This window comes from Pinus tabuliformis, chromosome 2_1 (genome assembly GCF_031772625.1).
Source record: "Pinus tabuliformis cultivar Carrire ecotype Pingquan chromosome 2_1, CPIR1, whole genome shotgun sequence".
Lineage (NCBI taxonomy): Eukaryota > Viridiplantae > Streptophyta > Pinopsida > Pinales > Pinaceae > Pinus > Pinus tabuliformis.
The window spans coordinates 40,267,573-40,288,371 of NC_142299.1; the positions used below are offsets into that span (position 1 = coordinate 40,267,573).

Genomic DNA, 20,799 nt, shown 5'->3' on the forward strand with positions numbered 1-20,799 from the left:
TTGCTGACTAGGAATTAGATGCAAGAACAATTAGATGTGCTTAAAATCTCTTGGAAAAGTGCCTTTAATAGTCTCAATGAATTTTCTAAAGGGGAAACTGAACGGTGGTTGGTTGGTTTTGCTAATAAAAATGAAGACTAAGCAACTATTATCCATCATATTAAATTTGAATTAAGAAGAAGTTGAAGATGAGTTATAAGCCTCTCGAGTCAGCATGAGATAATGATACCACCATTACACGAATAGATTGAAGAATGGCTTAAGGATGTGCTAACAAAGATAACTAATGACGCCCAAGATTAAAGAATTAGTAGCAACAATTAAGGTTCTTCAAAGTTCAACATTAAAGGATGCTTCAACAAGCAAAATGAGGACTTTTTACCAACATAGTAAGTGAATAATTTTTCTCACAAAACATTTCTTGCTTTCTTCTTAGTTAGTAATCATTCAACCCTGCATTACAAAGACATTTAAGTGCTTAAGGTCAATTCCTCAGTGTATTGTCCTTCTTTCTTCCAAGTCTTCTCCATCTTTGTATATGGTCCATAAGAGCGCCATTCCAATGCACTAGGACAAACACTTTCTTATTTTCTCACTTATTATGAACTTTGTAGACATTTTATTTAATATTTTTAAGGGTCCACAAACAAGTCCCAGGAGCTCATAGCTACTAGTGTTATGTTTGACTTTGAGTTTAAAGCATGAGATTTCATGTGTGTGTCTCCTTTAATATTTAATGAGTCAATGGAATAATCCTTTAAAATTCCCTGAAAATGTGGTTCACTTCCTTTCACATGGTTGAATGATATGTCACACTTAGCTTTTACTATGTTGGAAAAAATATGTCATCTCTCATTTTATTTTATTGAAATTTATATTATTTATACCATTGTAAATATTCATTTCATTTCCAAGCTTGGTCCTCTCTTAGACATTTTGTAATAAAGACAACCTGGTCCTGTCTCATACATTCTCATTTATTATAAAGCAAAGGAGTACCACATCTATACACACGAAGAGGGAATATTACCCTGTTATGATATCTAAATGACTAAAAATAATATAAGAGATTAGTAAAGGGTCCCACCGAAGGGAGCACCTACCCTTCTATCCTTATCACAACAAGCCAAAGTCTCATCAAATATTTGAATATGGGCGAGGAGAGTGCAAGGGCCTACCTCCCAACCATCAAAACTAACCCTTTCAACTATGTGGTGGCATAACATTGAATAACATCTAGATTTGGGTCAAAGGATGCCAAGGCATAGATAAGTATGAGTCATCCTGTAATTTGGCGGACACTTAGAGGGATAATATGCTTGAGGTGCAACAATTTAACACAAGATTATTTTTCAAGGTGGTGAGCTCCTCTCCTTATGGGATAAATTAAAGAGTACAATGCTCTATTCATAAAGTGAGGATCAAGCTTTAAAGTTTAAAGTAAACATATTTTTCATTTAGTGTTAAGTTATATTTACTAAGTAAGGTAGTGGCCTTTTTTGTTTTGTTTTTTTTAAACAATGGGAAAACCATCATAGCTCAATTGTCAAACCAACAGTGAGGACAAATACTATTTGCAAATGTAGGCTGACTCATCACCATTATTCAAGGAAAACCATGCCACTTGGAATGACTCGTTGGTGGTTCGTAAGGGGGCAAGCTTTCACTCCTACTAGATGCCTCTGGGTCTTGGTTCGTTAACCTGTTTCTTTATGTCCAAGGAAGACAAGCTCTTAGCTAAGCAAGAGCAGTTTTAGGGCATACTCGAGGCCCATTAAGTAATGTAGTGTTGTTAGACATGGCAATTTCATATATAAAAAGAAAAGATTAATGATACAAGCATTTCATTTAATATTTTGATTTGGCATTTTTGTTAAGGATTTATATTTATATGTAAAATGTCTTGTGTTTTTACACAAGCTTACGAATTGAATTTTTACTAATTACATTTGTATTTTGTTAGATGCCTTAGTATGAATCTTTGGTTAAGGATTCATATCCACAAATAGTTGTTCTTAAGGTCAAATATCTTGTAGTGCCTTGAGCCGCTACAACACCACACAAAGCTTCATGGTTGACTTTATACAAATGATGTTGGTACTTTTCTAAACACCCAACCCATATCAATGTGTGGTTGATTTTGAGTTTGATCCCTCCACAATGTCTACAATGTTATAACTCCACAAACAACTCTATTGGTTGATTTCTACCAATGATATCACTATCTTGTCAAATACTTAATCCACTACTTTGGTTAAAGATGCATGTCCATGACTAGTTTGTTTCATGTTCAATCCTCTTGCAATACCCCTCATAACCATAGCTCCACATACAAATCTATGGGTTGAATTTCTAATAATGTTATTGATACCTTGCCAAATGCCTTGCTTTAAAACTTTGGTTAAGGACCCATATCCATGGGTATTTGGTTTCACATTTGAACCTTCAAGGTGCCTTGCATCACTATAATGTCACTTAGAACTCCATGTGTTGGATTTCTACCAATGATGTGGGTACCTTGTTGAAATTCCCAGTCTAGTGCTTTGGTTAAGGAACCATATCCATGGACAATTACATTCAACTTCGGACACCTAGGAATGCTTTACATTGCTATATCTCCACATAATATACCATGGCTTGAACTTCTAGCAATGACATGGTTACCTTGTTGAATGCCTCGATCTCAGACCCATTCCATAAGTAGTTGTTTTGAGTTTGATCCCCTCATGGTGCCTTGTATTAAATTAGCTTCACATACAACTCCATGGGTTGAATTTCTACTAATAATGTGGGTGTTAGCTTCACATACAACTCCATAGGTTGAATTTCTACTAATAATGTGGGTACCTCATTGAATATCTTAATACAATGCTTTTGTCAAGGACCCATATGAACAAATAGTTGGTATTGAGTTCAATCCCCTTGTGGTGCCTTACAACTCTACAATGAGCATACAATGTAGTGGGTTTAATTTCTAATAATGACATGGGTAAACTGTTGGGGAAAAGTGGTGCAAAATAACCCCAATTTTAAGGCTCCATGCATTAGTTTAAAAGCACACAACTATTGCAATAAAGTGGAAATATCATAAATACAAGACAAAAATATGAATTAGAACAAAATGTTGATCGAGGTTTAATGGTATCAATATGCACAAGATTATAAACACCTTACATCGTAAATTTTCTGTTAGGATTGCACAAGTCCCCAAACATCTTAACCACTCGACTTTCTCACATTAAAGACCCTTAGTGCTTCACTCTTATGCACATTGTCTATAACCTCAAAGTTCTCCTTTCATTGCTATAATATGTCAATCCTATAAACTCTCTATCTCCTTGGTACTCTTTAGCCTTTAACATCGAATTGCTCGAGTGCCAACTCAATTATCTCCTCAACTAATCAATGCCATCCTCCTCACAATTTCAACATGCTTAACGATTACACCCTTTGCAACATGTGTTGCGTTCTTTTTAATGTACAATGTCATTTTTCCAAAGCTTTCTTCTTAGAACAATTTCTCTCTTTGATTCCCACTAAGTTCCAATATTAAAGCAATTGCCTCTCATTCTTAGTCTTGTAGCTAATCCTAATTCCTTTCTCTTTCTTCAACTTCACTTTTCTAAAGCTCAACATTCCAATGAACTCCTATCGCTCTAGTGTATTGTCTTTTGTTTTCTACTTGACATCACCACCACATGTCCATTGTCCATCTCATTGACCTTTAATATATGGCTTTTCAAAATCTTGCACATGTGTTAGCACCAACCTTCCCGACACTTATTCCTTCTCCAAGCTTTCAAATTTCCACATGTCCTTGCATGTTCACATTGTAGATTCTCCTTTATGTAAATCTAATTAAGTTATTCACCACAATGCTTTGTATCACTAGCATAATGTCTAGATGTCAAGCTTTGGTCAATAACCCGTATCCACTTGTAATTGGTTTTGAGTATGGACCCTCAACAATGGCATTATATATTGAAAATTAATACTTTTTTTTTTAATTATGACGTGAATGCCAATTTAAGAACAAACATTCATCTCACACTAATACATGTAAATACACACATAAAGAGATGTATATATGCATAGATCCAACCATAGATATACATACACACATTCTTATTAATATCACACAACTAGGTGTTTGTCGTTAATGATCAATAACCCTTACCAAACTTTTAGTAAGACCTAATAACATTTAATAATACCCAATGATGGGTTAGGCACTTGAATGGTTGGGGAATGATTTGTTCTCCCTTGCTCCTAGGTTCAATTCCAAGAGATGTGTTTGCCATATTGCGATAAGGCTCAAAGAGTAGGTGACTCATGGGATTGATTCCACTCTGGTGGGGGTCGGGACATCTTGGCTCTTATTGACTTTTGGATTTACTCTTAGTGTTATAGTGACACACAAAAAAATTGACTCTGTGCCTTACACATTTTTTTTTCTTCTAAACAATGGTGAATCAATAATTCGTTGGAGTAATTAGCACGAGGTCCAAGATCAAACCTAGCAGCCACTATAACAATGAGAGTATATCTAATAGCCCGCAAGCTAGACATATAAGGAAATTATGACTTGCAAGAGACTAGAGTCCACAAGGGTGGGAGAGCCTACTCCTTGAACCTTATCAGAATGGGCCAAAGATGTCCCTCTTTGGAATTTAGAATCGTGTGGAGAGAATAACATCTCATTATACCAACCACTTAGTTGTCTTACAACATCTCATTATACCAACCACTTAGTTGTCTCACGAAAACACTCGTGCCTTACCCATATAAAGTTACCAATTCACCATAGTTTATTTAAAATCATAAATAAATAAATAAATAAATTTAAGAATAACTAGCGGGGTGGTTATACGCTGGCATTATTACTTACCTCGGCGAAAACATAAATGGACCCATGTCGAGGGTAGTTGGTTTGGAGGGTTTGGTGTTGTGTCTGCACACTCCAACGCAGCTATTTTTTAAATGCGAAGTTCTGATTGGTTGACTGACATCATCACCTCAATCTTGTGCCAATAGACTGATGCCATGTCATATATAGACGACATGGACGGCCGATGGTAGGGCAGACTCGATTTAAAATCTGAGTATATGCACGCACCTTGATATACGGTTATGTAAGGCATTTCAACGAGGATCGCAGTTCCGAATTTTTGTCAAGGTCTGGGTGGGGTTCAGGACTTTTTGATTCTTCGGCTTCTTCGAGCTCCAGGACAGGTAAGATTTAACTTCGGGTGTATTTTCTACTGTTAAAACCTTAATTTTGGCTTAAATGGCGTATAATAATAGTCTTCTATCGCTTTATTCTTCATTCTGGTGATGCTTATGTTGGATCATATGATTTGGCGGATCTGTTTAAACCATTTCTCCAAATTTGGTGAAAATTAATCTTGCTCCGAGGAATAAGCGTTTCGCTGTTTGGCAGTACGCGTCCATCTTGCATTTCTCTGTAATGTACGGACGTTTCAATGGATAATTAATTGTTAAATTTGGTGGGGATTCGAGTTTAGGGTTGAATATTTAGTGGTTTTAGGGTCCATTTTTTAGCTCAAGGTTAAATCGTCTTTTTGCCTCTGGATTGTGCAATTTAAATTTTGTCATTTGCACTTTTTTCCTGTTATTTTACTTTCTTGATTTAACTCGGGAGCGAAATTTAAAGTTCTTTTTTTGCCTAGGTACTATGGGTGTCTGCAGATCGTTTAGATGAGGTTTTGTTTACTTGTAAATCATGAAATTTTTGTGATTGTTAGGTTCAAAATATATTTTTGTTCCAGGAAGTCAATCCCATTTTCCTCCGTATGTTGAGTCAGGCACTGAATGCATAGGGCATGTCCTCCGTATGTGAATTCGATGACCCCAATTTTGAAAGTTCATAAGCGACCGGTGCAGATCCTCCAAGTCCGTGGTGAGAATGTGGGTGCTTGTTAAGATGGGGATACGCGTGAGCAAAAAACCAAAAAATACAGGCTTCAGAGTTTCGATATTGCTTTGCATTGGTAGATACTATAGATTAATTAAACTGTAATTAATGGGGATACACGTGAGCAAAAATCCAAAAAATACAGGCTTCAGAGTTTCGATATTGCTTTGGTAGTTACTATAGATAAATTAAACTGTAATGAAGTTCTTTGTGCAGTGCACGCTAAATTTACTTGAGTACTGCCTAATAAGCATAAGTTCCATTTGAGCGTCGGGCTTTGCCAGTTAAATCTGCCTCCCTAAATTCCATATTCTGGGTTTTGGTATTCCTTTGTTTTGTCATTTGTTAGAGTTAATCAAACTGTAATAGAGTCCATTTCCCACTGCTTGATGAGATTAGATGGATTTTATTTTGACTGTGTATTTCACATTTGTGAAGACAAGACAAAGTTCAGTGGTCTGAAATATGTGTTTATTCTGATTTAATCTAGCAGAAAGTGTCTAAGACAATTTATTCGAGATATAGGGTTTATTTGAGTCAACCCTAGGTTTATCAGAATCTGTCAAATTAGGATTTTTTTTTTTGTAGGTAGATCAGGGTGTATTTTAAAACCTGAAGAAATCGATTAAAACTGCTCCAGAGATATGCCGAATTGAAAATTGAACATGGACACAACCTTCAGTAACTTTAAACGTTTGTGGTCTTTCGTTCAGTGTTCTTGTTCCTTGTATTTGATTTTACAGGCACTTTTTCCAACTACCTTTCATTTCTTTTCCTGGGATTCCACATCTAATTTCACTTTTATTTTACACCTGCCCATAAGATGGGTGGAAAGTGGGCTTTATTTTGTTCATTAATGTCTTGGCAAAATATGAAAACATGATCTTCTTCTGATTTTGTTTCTCTTCTTTTCATGTGCAGTGATTCTCATCCAGGTTGAATAGAAGGGATATATAACGAATTGTAAATGTCAGATTCTTGAATACTAAAGTTACAAAGATGGAATCCATTGTATTTCTAGTCCTGTGTTTCTTGCTACTGAACCTGCAGTTGGTGTTAGGCATCAGGTTCGTTATTGACAGGGAGGAGTGCTTCTCCCATACGGTGCCATATGAGGGGGATACTGTGCATACATCATTTGTTGTTATCAAAGCAGACTCATCATGGCACTATGGTGATAGTGCAGTGGACTTCGTGGTTAGTCTCTGTTTTACTTATTATTCACGTAAACAAGTTCAACAATATAGGTTTGTTAGGTAACAATAAACAAGTTTTTGAAGTTAGTGGTTAGTCTTTATGTTTTATTTCTTATTCTCGTGTTTTTCTAGTTCAGCAATATAGATTTGTTGGGTAACAATAGTTAAGTTTTGCATGTCTTAGTAACCAATGTTCTGTAATAGCTAATCATCTATTCTATCCACCCAACATAAGTTGTTAAAGTCAAACCAAGTTGTGTCCTAGTTTTTAGAGCTGTAAAGGTTAATCAGGCTTGCCATTGCTTGACTGACCACGTGTTCTATATCCTGTGGGTCAGCATTCCTATGATTTACAAGAAATCCTAATTAACTATACCTTCTGCTATGCTTGTGAAAATGTTTCTAACTTGATGTTGGACTGCCAGGGATTCTTCTGCAGTGCTGCGAATCGTCCTACTGTGTAGTGATACTATATTTTAGTTCGTTCCCTTGGTGTCGCTACATTTCAAAACACTTGAACAATCTTGTTAATGAAACATATAAATCTGCAGCAAAGTTGTGGAATTGAAATATCTCTTTCTAATGCCATTGCATTTCATGTGGTGCTTGACACATTGAGCGTTAACAGGTAAAAGGTCCCACTGGTGAACAAGTTCATGATGAACGGGACAAGTCAGAGGGCAAACATGAGCTTGTGGTATACAGGCGGGGACTTTATCAGTTTTGCTTTTATAATAAGTCACCATACCACGAAACTATTGATTTTGACGTACATGTTGGCCACATTCCATACTATGAGCAACATGCAAAAGATGGTAAGCTTGTTAAGAGGCATTTATGTTTTACTGGTACCCCTTTTATAGTTATTTGTCTAGAAAATGCAGTAGTTGTGATGTAATGACAAATTGTATTCTTTCTTACCTGATAAGCTCAGAATTTTTAGCTTTTTAACGAGAGTGCAATTATCCATGGAATTTGTGTAGATCATTTTGATCCTTTGCTGCAACAAATCGCGAAGCTTGAAGAGGCACTGTATGCGGTGCAGTTTGAACAACACTGGCTTGAGGCACAGACTGAACGTCAGACAATCAGTACGTTCTTAATAACTTTGTGCATATTCAACCTAACTATTTGAGAGAGTTTGTTACGTGCCTCAGAATTTTTCCCATCTAGGTTTACTTTGATCACACATGGGTACTAATAAATATGCACCTCATATTGCAGTAAATGCGGCCATGAGCAGGAGGGTTATTCACAAAGCACTTTTTGAATCAATAGCTCTTGTGGGTGTCAGTTTTCTTCAAGTGTATCTTCTTCGGCGCTTGTTTGAACGGAAACTTGGCAACTCAAGAGTATAGTGTTAATTTGCAACTTGGCTGAGACGATGCACAAGAATTATGGTCACAAAGAAAATTCTGTTTTTAAAGTCTTATGAAAGGATAAATGCTCTAATGATGTAGAGCAAAGTATCGTCCATTTTTCTTGTTCATGCAACTCTTGAGTTTCATTTAAGATAACAATTTTTAAAATATTGCAGCTAGTTGAGACAGAATTTGTTATTTTTGGGGTGTATTTTTATTTTTTTATGTAGTTATTGTTATATTGTTGATTAGGATTCCTGGGTTTATTTTCGTAGTGTTCGTGGCTCTTATTAGTTGATCAACCTCTTCATGATTCTTGGGTTTTAAACATAATCCTGCCCTTATTAGGCATCTATGTGTCTCTGTGATTTTGCTCATGGTCCTGAGTTGAATCATAGATAACTAGAGCTTCATACCTAAACTTGCCTAGCCTCACTGGAGATTTTTGTTGATAAAATTACAAGCTCTTCTCATTTATAGGTATGATGGTTACGTACGATCAAATCATTCAAGTTAAATAGCAAATGTTCTATCCATGAAATAAGCATGGATGCCATCCATTTAGAATTGACATTGGTTCGTGGGTGATACATAAAAGGTCTCATGACATTTAGAGGTCTGATGGTTCCATCTATTAGATCATTTGTTTTTATAGGGCAGTTTGGTCAATAACTGTAAATGGAGGCAAGAGCATCTAAGAAACAGGCTGAAAGCGAGTGCACATTATGGAATACAGTACTTGGCAACATATATTTATTGCGTGACATTTCTTCTGGCAACCAATTACTTTGAGGCACTAGATCAAGCTGATCAGAGGATAACTAGTTTAAATCATTTTGACATTTGAGTAAAGATAGATGTCACATTTAAACAAATGGTTGGAATTGGTTCACAACGGGAATGCTTGTGATTTTATATCATACCAAATTTGAATTTTAAGGTTTCCACGACTTCTATGGTATTGCCATTTAAAATGACTAATTTATGTTACTACATCTTTCATTTCTGTAATTGTGATAAGGTTAGAAGGAGGATGCCCCTTGGAATAAAAATCCACTTTGCTGTTCCTTTGGATGCTTTGATCCTTGCTAAGTCACAAGTTTATTGGTATATTTGGCTTGTGGGTTGTTGGAAATACTTTTGGGTTATAGTGGGAGATAATAGGTTTGAACTCAGGCCAAACTTAAATCACTCGAATGAGTTATCAATTCCCATGGTTCAAAAATTATTTATGCAAAAATTGAAAACATGAGAGAACATAATGGCTTTGTGATTTTAAATTTTGAATAATAAATTGTGAACAATGTTAATGGCTTTGTGATTTTTCATGTTTGAATAATAAATTGTGAACAATGTTAATTGATATTCTCTTCAAACGATTTGAAAAAAGGAATTAACAAAAATATGTAATAAAATTCAAAATAAATAATTACGATGCATGGTAATAATCGAATTTCATTAGGAAATGATTCTAAGTTCAACATTGGAAATATACCAGATTGTTAGAACAAATTATAATCACACACTTTGATGACAATGAAGTGTGAGAGAAGCCTAAATAAAGAGTGATTGAGAGAGGATGCCTTATGACATGAGGCTACCATGTACAAACAACCAAATACACCCAAATATATAAGGGATGGTAGTAAAGACATTGTTGTAGAGTTTATAGACCATGCCATTGCGCATTCTAAAAAAATCCATTAAACAACCTTAGTAGAAGCCCATTAGAAAGTTTTAGGGATTTTATTTGAAGAGAAAATTGGTTAATTCTAGCTATGTTCGCTCATGGAAATTAAATTGACAGCCCACTTGAATTTCTATTTTGAATTTATAAGTTCATTTTATATTTTTACATCTTTTCCAAGAAAAAAAACTTTGTATTTGATATTATAAAGTAGAAATCAAAATACACAAATGGGCCTTTCGAATCTTTTAGTCAATTTTAGGGTTTTTAGAGTATTGATAAATATGTTTCTTTTTGCAAGGAAATAAGAATTTCTATTTTGACTTTATACGTTTATTTTATATTTTCACATTTTTTCTAAGAATTTTTTTTTGTATTTGATATTATAAAGTAGAAATCAAAATACACAAATGGGCCTTTCGAATCTTTTAGTTAATTTTAGGGTCTTTAGAGTATCGATAAATATGTTTCTTTTTGCAAGGAAATAAATTCTTTAGATGTCAGGTATGTTTTGAAATTGAATTCCTTGTGCATGTGGGCTACTCAAAGTGGTTTTTCTTTACACCTCTAGTGATTTTTCCATTATGGAACCTAGGGTTAGCTTTGAAATTTGGCTTTAGCCATTTAACCAATACATAATTTTTGTAAGTCCCTTAGTTGGCCATCTAACACTTTTTTCAACAACTACTTTCATCATAATCCCCTAAGCATAGAATTCATCTTGTTAGATTTTAACATTTTAATTCATTTGGACCATTTATTGATGATATAAAATCAACAACAAGAGCTTATCCTCCAAACATGTGAAGGGTAATAGGAAGATGTTTCAGTTTCCAAGTTGGTGGAAACATTTCAAATAATTTGGATCCAAATAGAAACAAAGAATTTGAGTCTTATATTCTCGATCAGATAGTGAGAGGTGGTGTGAGTATTGTAATTAAACAATTTTTGGAGCAAAATTAGTCATTGCATTTGTTCAAATCTTATATGAATTGTGATGAAGGGAGAATATAATAAAGGGCATTTTGTTTATGAAGCAACTAGAATATTGTTTCATGGCAAAAACTTGTAAAGGTCCCTAAACAACATTTTAATGGGCCTTTTTAGGGTCTTATTGTGGCTTTACGAGAATATCATGGTTAACAATGTGCCTTGAACATCTATTGGTAAAACATAATATATTTATAGGGGAATGCTATTGAGACAATTGGTGACAATGTCAAAATTACTACATGTTTTTTAAGACCAATACAAAGACATTCTAAATTTAGGTTTCATATAGACAAATAATGCATATTGCATATTGGCTCTTATGTGTAGGAAACTCAAATGATACAAACTTGCAAGGGTTAGAGAGAAGGTAGTGATTTTGGGGAAACAAATCTCATGCTATACTTGATTTAAAGCATCTTTTCTAGCATTGTTTATCTAGAGATGTTGAATTTTAGTTCTATTATGACACATTCATAGATTTTTACAAAAGACACGGGCAAGGTGACACTACCAATTCATGATTTGTTTCTATGATGTTTTGCAAAAGGAATCTTGATGCATTTTTCATTGGAAGATGTGTAGGTGGAAAAATATGCTTCAAATGTACTAATTTGTCACTCTTCTATAAGTTTTTCTTGTGGATTACACACACCTTGGATTGCCAATCTATTAATTTTAAATAACAGTGGTATGTTCTATGCTTAAGAGCAATTTACTTCAATTTTTCTTATTAGCCCAATATCAATTTCCAGATTAGCAATCACATTAACGTGATAGTAAATGCAGATAACATAAATAAAAAGCAGAAGACAAGCCAAGACAAGACACAATATTTGGCGGATGCCAGGGAAAAACCCCAATGTGGGGAAACACTTTGATAAAGTCTTCTTATTATTCTTCAAAAGTTTAGCAGAGAGAGAGTATAATATACAAAATTCATTTGCCCAAACATAGTCAAATTTGTCCAGCCAAACTGCAGTCAACAAGATGCCCTAACCAGAAAGTCAACGTTGGTCAACTTAGCAGAATTACTCCTCCAAATTAGCTCGGTCAAACCCAAACATATGAAAACATGATCTTCTGATTTTGTTTCTCTTCTTTTTATGTGCAGTGATTCTCATCCAGGTTGAATAGAAGGGATATATAACGAATTGTACATGTCAGATTCTTGAATACTAAAGTTACACAGATGGAATCCATTGTATTTCTAGTCCTGTGTTTCTTGCTACTGAACCTGCAGTTGGTGTTAGGCATCAGGTTCGTTATTGATAGGGAGGAGTGCTTCTCCCATACGGTGCCATATGAGGGGGATACTGTGCATACATCATTTGTTGTCATCAAAGCAGACTCATCATGGCACTATGGTGATAGTGCAGTGGACTTCGTGGTTAGTCTCTGTTTTACTTATTATTCACGTAAACACGTTCAACAATATAGGTTTGTTAGGTAACAATAAACAAGTTTTTGAAGTTAGTGGTTAGTCTTTATGTTTTATTTCTTATTCTCGTGTTTTTCTAGTTCAGCAATATAGATTTGTTGGGTAACAATAGATAAGTTTTGCATGTCTTAGTAACCAATGTTCTGTAATAGCTAATCATCTATTCTATCCACCCAACATAAGTTGTTGAAGTCAAACCAAGTTGTGTCCTTCTAGTTTTTAGAGCTGTAAAGGTTAATCAGGCTTGCCATTGCTTGACTGACCACGTGTTCTATGTCCTGTGGGTCAGCATTCCTATGATTTACAAGAAATCCTAATTAACTATACCTTCTGCTATGCTTGTGAAAATGTTTCTAACTTGATGTTGGACTGCCAGGGATTCTTCTGCAGTGCTGCGAATCGTCCTACTGTGTAGTGATACTATATTTTAGTTCGTTCCCTTGGTGTCGCTACATTCCAAAACACTTGAACAATCTTGTTAATGAAACATATAAATCTGCAGCAAAGTTGTGGAATTGAAATATCTCTTTCTAATGCCATTGCATTTCATGTGGTGCTTGACACATTGAACGTTAACAGGTAAAAGGTCCCAGTGGTGAGCAAGTTCATGATGAACGGGACAAGTCAGAGGGCAAACATGAGCTTGTGGTATACAGGCGGGGACTTTATCAGTTTTGCTTTTATAATAAGTCACCGTACCACGAAACTATTGATTTTGACGTACATGTTGGCCACATTCCATACTATGAGCAACATGCAAAAGATGGTAAGCTTGTTAAGAGGCATTTATGTTTTACTGGTACCCGTTTTATAGTTATTTGTCTAGAAAATGCAGTAGTTGTGATGTAATGACAAATTGTATTCTTTCTTACCTGATAAGCTCAGAACTTTTAGCTTTTTAACGAGAGTGCAATTAACCATGGAATTTGTGTAGATCATTTTGATCCTTTGCTGCAACAAATCGCGAAGCTTGAAGAGGCACTGTATGCGGTGCAGTTTGAACAACACTGGCTTGAGGCACAGACTGAACGTCAGACAATCAGTACGTTCTTAATAACTTTGTGCATATTCAACCTAACTATTTGAGAGAGTTTGTTACGTGCCTCAGAAATTTTCCCATCTAGGTTTACTTTGATCACACATGGGTAAATCATTCATAATTTGCTGTAATAGTTGAATAGATTGAGTACTAATAAATATGCACCTCATATTGCAGTAAATGCGGCCATGAGCAGGAGGGTTATTCACAAAGCACTTTTTGAATCAATAGCTCTTGTGGGTGTCAGTTTTCTTCAAGTGTATCTTCTTCGGCGCTTGTTTGAACGGAAACTTGGCAACTCAAGAGTATAGTGTTAATTTGCAACTTGGCTGAGACGATGCACAAGAATTATGGTCACAAAGAAAATTCTGTTTTTAAAGTTTTATGAAAGGATAAATGCTCTGATGATGTAGAGCAAAGTATCGTCCATTTTTCTTGTTCATGCAACTCTTGAGTTTCATTTAAGATAACAATTTTTAAAATATTGCAGCTAGTGAGACAGAATTTGTTATTTTTGGGGTGTATTTTTATTTTTTTTATGTAGTTATTGTTATATTGTTGATTAGGATTCCTGGGTTTATTTTCGTAGTGTTCGTGGCTCTTATTAGTTGATCAACCTCTTCATGATTCTTGGGTTTTAAACATAATCCTGCCCTTATTAGGCATCTATGTGTCTCTGTGATTTTGCTCATGGTCCTGAGTTGAATCATAGATAACTAGAGCTTCATACCTAAACTTGCCTAGCCTCACTGGAGATTTTTGTTGATAAAATTACAAGCTCTTCTCATTTATAGGTATGATGGTTACGTACGATCAAATCATTCAAGTTAAATAGCAAATGTTCTATCCATGAAATAAGCATGGATGCCATCCATTTAGAATTGACATTGGTTCGTGGGTGATACATAAAAGGTCTCATGACATTTAGAGGTCTGATGGTTCCATCTATTAGATCATTTGTTTTTATAGGGCAGTTTGGTCAATAACTGTAAATGGAGGCAAGAGCATCTAAGAAACAGGCTGAAAGCGAGTGCACATTATGGAATACAGTACTTGGCAACATATATTTATTGCGTTACATTTCTTCTGGCAACCAATTACTTTGAGGCACTAGATCAAGCTGATCAGAGGATAACTAGTTTAAATCATTTTGACATTTATTTAAAGATAGATGTCACATTTAAACAAATGGTTGGAATTGGTTCACAACGGGAATGCTTGTGATTTTATATCATACCAAATTTGTATTTTAAGGTTTCCATGACTTCTATGGTATTGCCATTTAAAATGACTAATTTATGTCACTACATCTTTCATTTCTGTAATTGTGATAAGGTTAGAAGGAGGATGCTCCTTGGAATAAAAATCCACTTTGCTGTGCTTTTGGATGCCTCGATCCTTGCTAAGTCACAAGTTTATTGGTATATTTGGCTTGTGGGTTGTTGGAAATACTTTTGGGTTATAGTGGGAGATAATAGGTTTGAACTCAGGCCAAACTTAAATCACTCCGATGAGTTATCAATTCCCATGGTTCAAAAATTATTTATGCAAAAATTGAGAACATGAGAGAACATAATGGCTTTGTGATTTTTAAGTTTGAATAATAAATTGTGAACAATGTTAATGGCTTTGTGATTTTTTACTTTTGAATAATAAATTGTGAACAATGTTAATTGATATTCTCTTCAAACGATTTGAAACAAGGAATAGCAAAAATAAGAAAATTCAAAATAAATAACTACGATGCATGGTAATAATCAAATTTCATTAGGAAATGATTCTAAGTTCAACATTGGAAATACACTAGATTGTTAGAACAAATTATAATCACACACTTTGATGACAATGAAGTGTGAGAGAAGCCTAAACAAAGAGTGATTGAGAGAGGATGCCTTATGACATGAGGCTACCATGTACAAACAACCAAATCCACCCAAATATTTGAGGGATGGTAGTAAAGACATTGTTGTAGAGTTTATAGACCATGCCATTGCGCATTCTAAACAAATCCATCAAACAAACTTAGTAGAAGTCCATTAGAAAGTTTTAGGGATTTTATTTGAAGAGAAAATTGGTTAATTCTAGCTATGTTCGCTCATGGAAATTAAATTCACAGCCCACTTGAATTGCTATTTTGAATTTATAAGTTCATTTTATATTTTCACATCTTTTCCAAGAAAAAAAACTTTGTATTTGATATTATAAAGTAGAAATCAAAATACACAAATGGGTCTTTCGAATCTTTTAGTCAATTTTAGGGTCTTTAGAGTATTGATAAATATGTTTCTTTTTGCAAGGAAATAAGAATTTCTATTTTGAATTTATACGCTTATTTTATATTTTCACATTTTTTCCAAGAATTTTTCTTGTATTTGATATTATAAAGTAGAAATCAAAATACACAAATGGGCCTTTCTAATCTTTTAGTTAATTTTAGGCTCTTTAGAGTATTGATAAATATGTTTCTTTTTGCAAGGAAATAAATTCTTTAGATGTCAGGTATGTTTTGAAATTGAATTCCTTGTGCATGTGGGCTACTCAAAGTGGTTTTTCTTTAAATCTCTAGTGATTTTTCCATTATGGAACCTAGGATTAGCTTTGAAATTTGGCTTTTGTCATTTAACCAATACATAATTTTTTTAAGTCCCTTAGTTGACCATCTAACACTTTTTTCAACAACTACTTTCATCATAATTGATATTCTCTTCAGAAAAAAGGAATAGCAAAAATAAGAAAATTCAAAATAAATAATTACGATGCATGGTAATAATCGAATTTCATTAGGAAATGATTCTAAGTTCAACATTGGAAATGCACTAGATTGTTAGAACAAATTATAATCACACACTTTGATGACAATGAAGTGTGAGAGAAGCCTAAACAAAGAGTGATTGAGAGAGGATGCCTTATGACATGAGGCTACCATGTACAAACAACCAAATCCACCCAAATATTTAAGGGATGGTAGTAAAGACATTGTTGTAGAGTTTACAGACCATGCCATTGCACATTCTAAAAAAATCCATCAAACAAACTTAGTAGAAGCCCATTAGAAAGTTTTAGGGATTTTGTTTGAAGAGAAAATTGGTTAATTCTAGCTATGTTCGCTCATGGAAATTAAATTCACAGCCCACTTGAATTTCTATTTTGAATTTATAAGTTCATTTTATATTTTCACATCTTTTCCAAGAAAAAAACTTTGTATTTGATATTATAAAGTAGAAATCAAAATACACAAATGGGTCTTTCGAATCTTTTAGTCAATTTTAGGGTCTTTAGAGTATTGATAAATATGTTTCTTTTTGCAAAGAAATAAGAATTTCTATTTTGAATTTATATGCTTATTTTATATTTTCACATTTTTTCTAAGATTTTTTTTTGTATTTGATATTATAAAGTAGAAATCAAAATACACAAATGGGCCTTTCGAATCTTTTAGTTAATTTTAGGGTCTTTAAAGTATTGATAAATATGTTTCTTTTTGCAAGGAAATAAATTCTTTAGATGTCAGGTATGTTTTGAAATTGAATTCCTTGTGCATGTGGGCTACTCAAAGTGGTTTTTCTTTAAACCTCTAGTGATTTTTCCATTATGGAACCTAGGGTTAGCTTTGAAATTTGGCTTTTGCCATTTAACCAATACATAGTTTTTTTAAGTCCCTTAGTTGACCATCTAACACTTTTTTCAACAACTACTTTCATCATAATCCCCTAAGCATAGAATTCATCTTGTTAGATTTTAACATTTTAATTCATTTGGACCATTTATTGATGATAAAAAATCAACAACAAGAGCTTATCCTCCAAACATGTGAAGGGTAATAGGAATATGTTTCAGTTTCCAAGTTGGTGGAAACATTTCAAATAATTTGGATCCAAATAGAAACAAAGAATTTGAGTCTTATATTCTCGATCAAGTAGTGAGAGGTGGTGTGAGTATCGTAATTAAACAATTTTTGGAGCAAAATTAGTCATTGCATTGGTTCAAATCTTATATGAATTGTGATGAAGGGAGGATATAATAAAGGGCATTTTGTTTATGAAGCAACTAGAATATTATTTCATGGCAAAAACTTGTAAAGGTCCCTAAACAACATTTTAGTGGGCCTTTTTAGGGTCTTATTGTGGCTTTACGAGAATATCATGGTTAACAATGTGCCTTGAACATCTATTGGTAAAACATAATATATTGATAGGGGAATGCCATTGAGACAATTGGTGACAATGTCAATTACTGCATGTTTTTTAAGACAATACAAAGACATTCTAAATTTAGGTTTCATATAGACAAATAATGCATATTGCGTATTGGGCTCTTATTTGTAGGAAACTCAAATGATACAAACTTGCAAGCGTTAGAGAGAAGGTAGTGATTTTGGGGAAACAAATCTCATGCTATACTTGATTTAAAGCATCTTTTCTAGCATTGTTTATGTAGAGATGTTGAATTTTAGTTCTATTATGACACATTCATAGATTTTTACAAAAGACACTGGCAAGGTGACACTACCAATTCATGATTTTGTTTCTATGATGTTTTGCTAAAGGAATCTTGATGCATTTTTCATTGGAAGATGTGTAGGTGGAAAAATATGCTTCAAATGTACTAATTTGTCACTCTTCTATAGGTTATTCTTGTGGATTCCACACACCTTGGATTGCCAATCTATTAATTTTAAATAACAATGGCATGTTCTATGCTTAAGAGCAATTTACTTCAATTTTTCTTATTAGCCCAATATCAATTTCCAGATTAGCAATCATATTAACGTGATAGTAAATGCAGATAAAACATAAATAAAAAGCAGAAGACAAGCCAAGACAAGAGGACACAATATTTGGCGGATGCCAGAGAAAAACCCCAATGTGGGGAAACACTTTGATAAAGTCTTCTTATTATTCTTCAAAAGTTCAACAGAGAGAGAGTATAATATACAAAATTCACTTGCCCAAACATAGTCAAATTTGTCCAGCCAAACTGCAGTCAACAAGATGCGCTAACTAGAAAGTCAACGCTGGTCAACTTAGCAGAATTACTCCTCCAAATTAGCTCGGTCAAACCCAGTCACTTTGACCTCTAAGAACAATTTGAATTAGCCCAAAATAGTCCAGAAAATCTGTCAAACTCGATCAACGCAGAGTCAAACTTGTGGTCAACGCTAATTAAACAACCCATAAAACCTTGAAATTTGTGCCAAGAAATGCGGCCTGCCCAAACATAATTTCTCCTAAGAAAAAGCAGTCAAACAAGGTCAATTGTAGCTTGGTCAACGTTGGTCAAACTTGCTACGACTTGGTCAACACAGAAAATAGAAAAGTACAGTGAGCCCTTTGCACGTGTGGAGGAGAGAAGCTGCCTAGAAATTCGTACGACCCAATCATATGAGGAGAGAGAGAGATATGTGAGTGATGATGAGTGTCCAAATGAGGTAGATGCTCTTTCTATTTATGTGCAACGTTGAGGATGGAAAGACATGACTTTTGGGCTTCTGAGTCTACATTAGTTTGTTGGCTGACCTTGACAATTTGTCCATAAAATAAATAAATTCATAATTCCATTTGTACATGTCAAAATAAGATGATCTTTAAGTCAATCCTACACCTCTCGGAAAGAGGAATCCAATACAAATATCAACTCCATCATATGAGCTTTCCAAGGTGGAGTTTGCCTCTAGTTGCCAATTTAACACTCCCTCTCAACTAGGGAGAACTCCGCTTGCCAAATCCTCTGTCAATCTATACCATCTCTGACATCCCTGCTATACTTTGCTCCGCTGAACCATGAAGAAATAATGAAGAAGAAATGATTGAGAGTGTGTCATACCACTCTCCACTGACCCGACGTTAGTGTCTAACGATCAAGAGTGTATCATACCACTCTCCAGTGACTCGAAGTCAGTGTCTAACAACCAAGAGTGTATCATACCACTCTCCACTAACTCGAAATCAGTCTCCATTGATCCCAGATTAATATCAAACATCCTAGCATAGGATGTACGATAGTACACGATGCTTCCATCGGTAGTACTATGGTCCCTATTATCATTTCCCAACTCATTGGCCAAATGAAAGGTATTTCCCATGAGTCTTAGATTACATGGGTAGGATGTATCGGCAGGAGAAGGTGAAACACTCATCCTGCTCATATGCCATAAAAGAAGGTGAACCACTCATCCTATGCATATTTCAACCATCATGGGGTATCATAGGGGAAGGTGAACCACTCACCCTATGGATGCTCATCGATCCAAGAAGTACCCCCGAAGCTCTCAGAGCTCAATATCCAACTCAAACGTGACCCTCATAAGAGGGTCTCTCCACGACTCCAAGTCGTTCACGAAAGATTAAGAATTTGACCTTCCTTAGGGGCTTCGTAAGAATATCTCCAATCTCATCATTAGTCCCAATGTGATGGAGTCTTATTGATCCCTGTTGTACCATATCCTGGATAAAGTGGTACTTGATATCAATATGCTTGGAGCGGTCATGAAACATGGATTCTAAGAAAGACGAATCCCACTTTGGTTGTCGCAAAATATCACGGTGGTATCCAACACATGTCCAAACAACTCACTAAAGAGCTTCCTCAACCAAATAGCGTCACAGGAGGCCATACTAGCAACAATATATTCGGCCTCGATGGTGCTCAAAACAACTGATTTCTGCTCCCTGCTCATCTAGGATATTGAAGCAGAACCTAGAGAGAGGCAACATCTCGATGTGCTTTTACGATCCACCACACTGCTAGCCCAATCAACATAAGAATAACCATGGAGCCGCACATTCCCGACAGTGTATCTCAGTCCATAGGTGATTGTGCCCTAAAGATATCTCAAAAGATTCTTGGCAGCAATCCAATGAATGTGATGAGGCTTGACCATAGATTGAATCAATGTATTCGCTGCAAAGCATATGTTCGGACCGGGTTCACCAAGAACATCATGGCCCCCACGAGTTGACGATACTTAGAAGGATTTTCCAAATCAGGCCCAACAACACTTCCGCATAACTTCTTGAAGTTAAGTTCCATTGGAGTAGTCACAAATTTACAATCCACCATCCCAAATCTTTCAAGTAACTTCACAATGTGTTTTTCTTGAGAAAGGAAAATCTCACCTAGCTTTTGCCAGACCTCCAATCCTAGGAAATAA

At 35.0% G+C, this 20,799-nt stretch overlaps 2 protein-coding genes across 2 annotated transcripts; both read left to right on the top strand.

Moving 5' to 3' along the window:
* Positions 1-5,092: 5,092 nt before the first annotated feature.
* Positions 5,093-8,690, top strand: LOC149198667 (transmembrane emp24 domain-containing protein p24beta2-like). The gene is made up of 5 exons (XM_089402111.1): positions 5,093-5,232; positions 6,857-7,132; positions 7,760-7,946; positions 8,115-8,222; positions 8,356-8,690. Exons 2-5 carry the CDS (start codon positions 6,935-6,937, stop codon positions 8,487-8,489), a joined length of 627 nt encoding a protein of 208 aa, XP_089258237.1. The 5' UTR covers positions 5,093-5,232; positions 6,857-6,934; the 3' UTR covers positions 8,490-8,690.
* Positions 5,119-14,138, top strand: LOC149198668 (transmembrane emp24 domain-containing protein p24beta2-like). The gene is made up of 5 exons (XM_089402110.1): positions 5,119-5,232; positions 12,284-12,559; positions 13,190-13,376; positions 13,545-13,652; positions 13,827-14,138. Exons 2-5 carry the CDS (start codon positions 12,362-12,364, stop codon positions 13,958-13,960), a joined length of 627 nt encoding a protein of 208 aa, XP_089258236.1. The 5' UTR covers positions 5,119-5,232; positions 12,284-12,361; the 3' UTR covers positions 13,961-14,138.
* Positions 14,139-20,799: the final 6,661 nt, after the last annotated feature.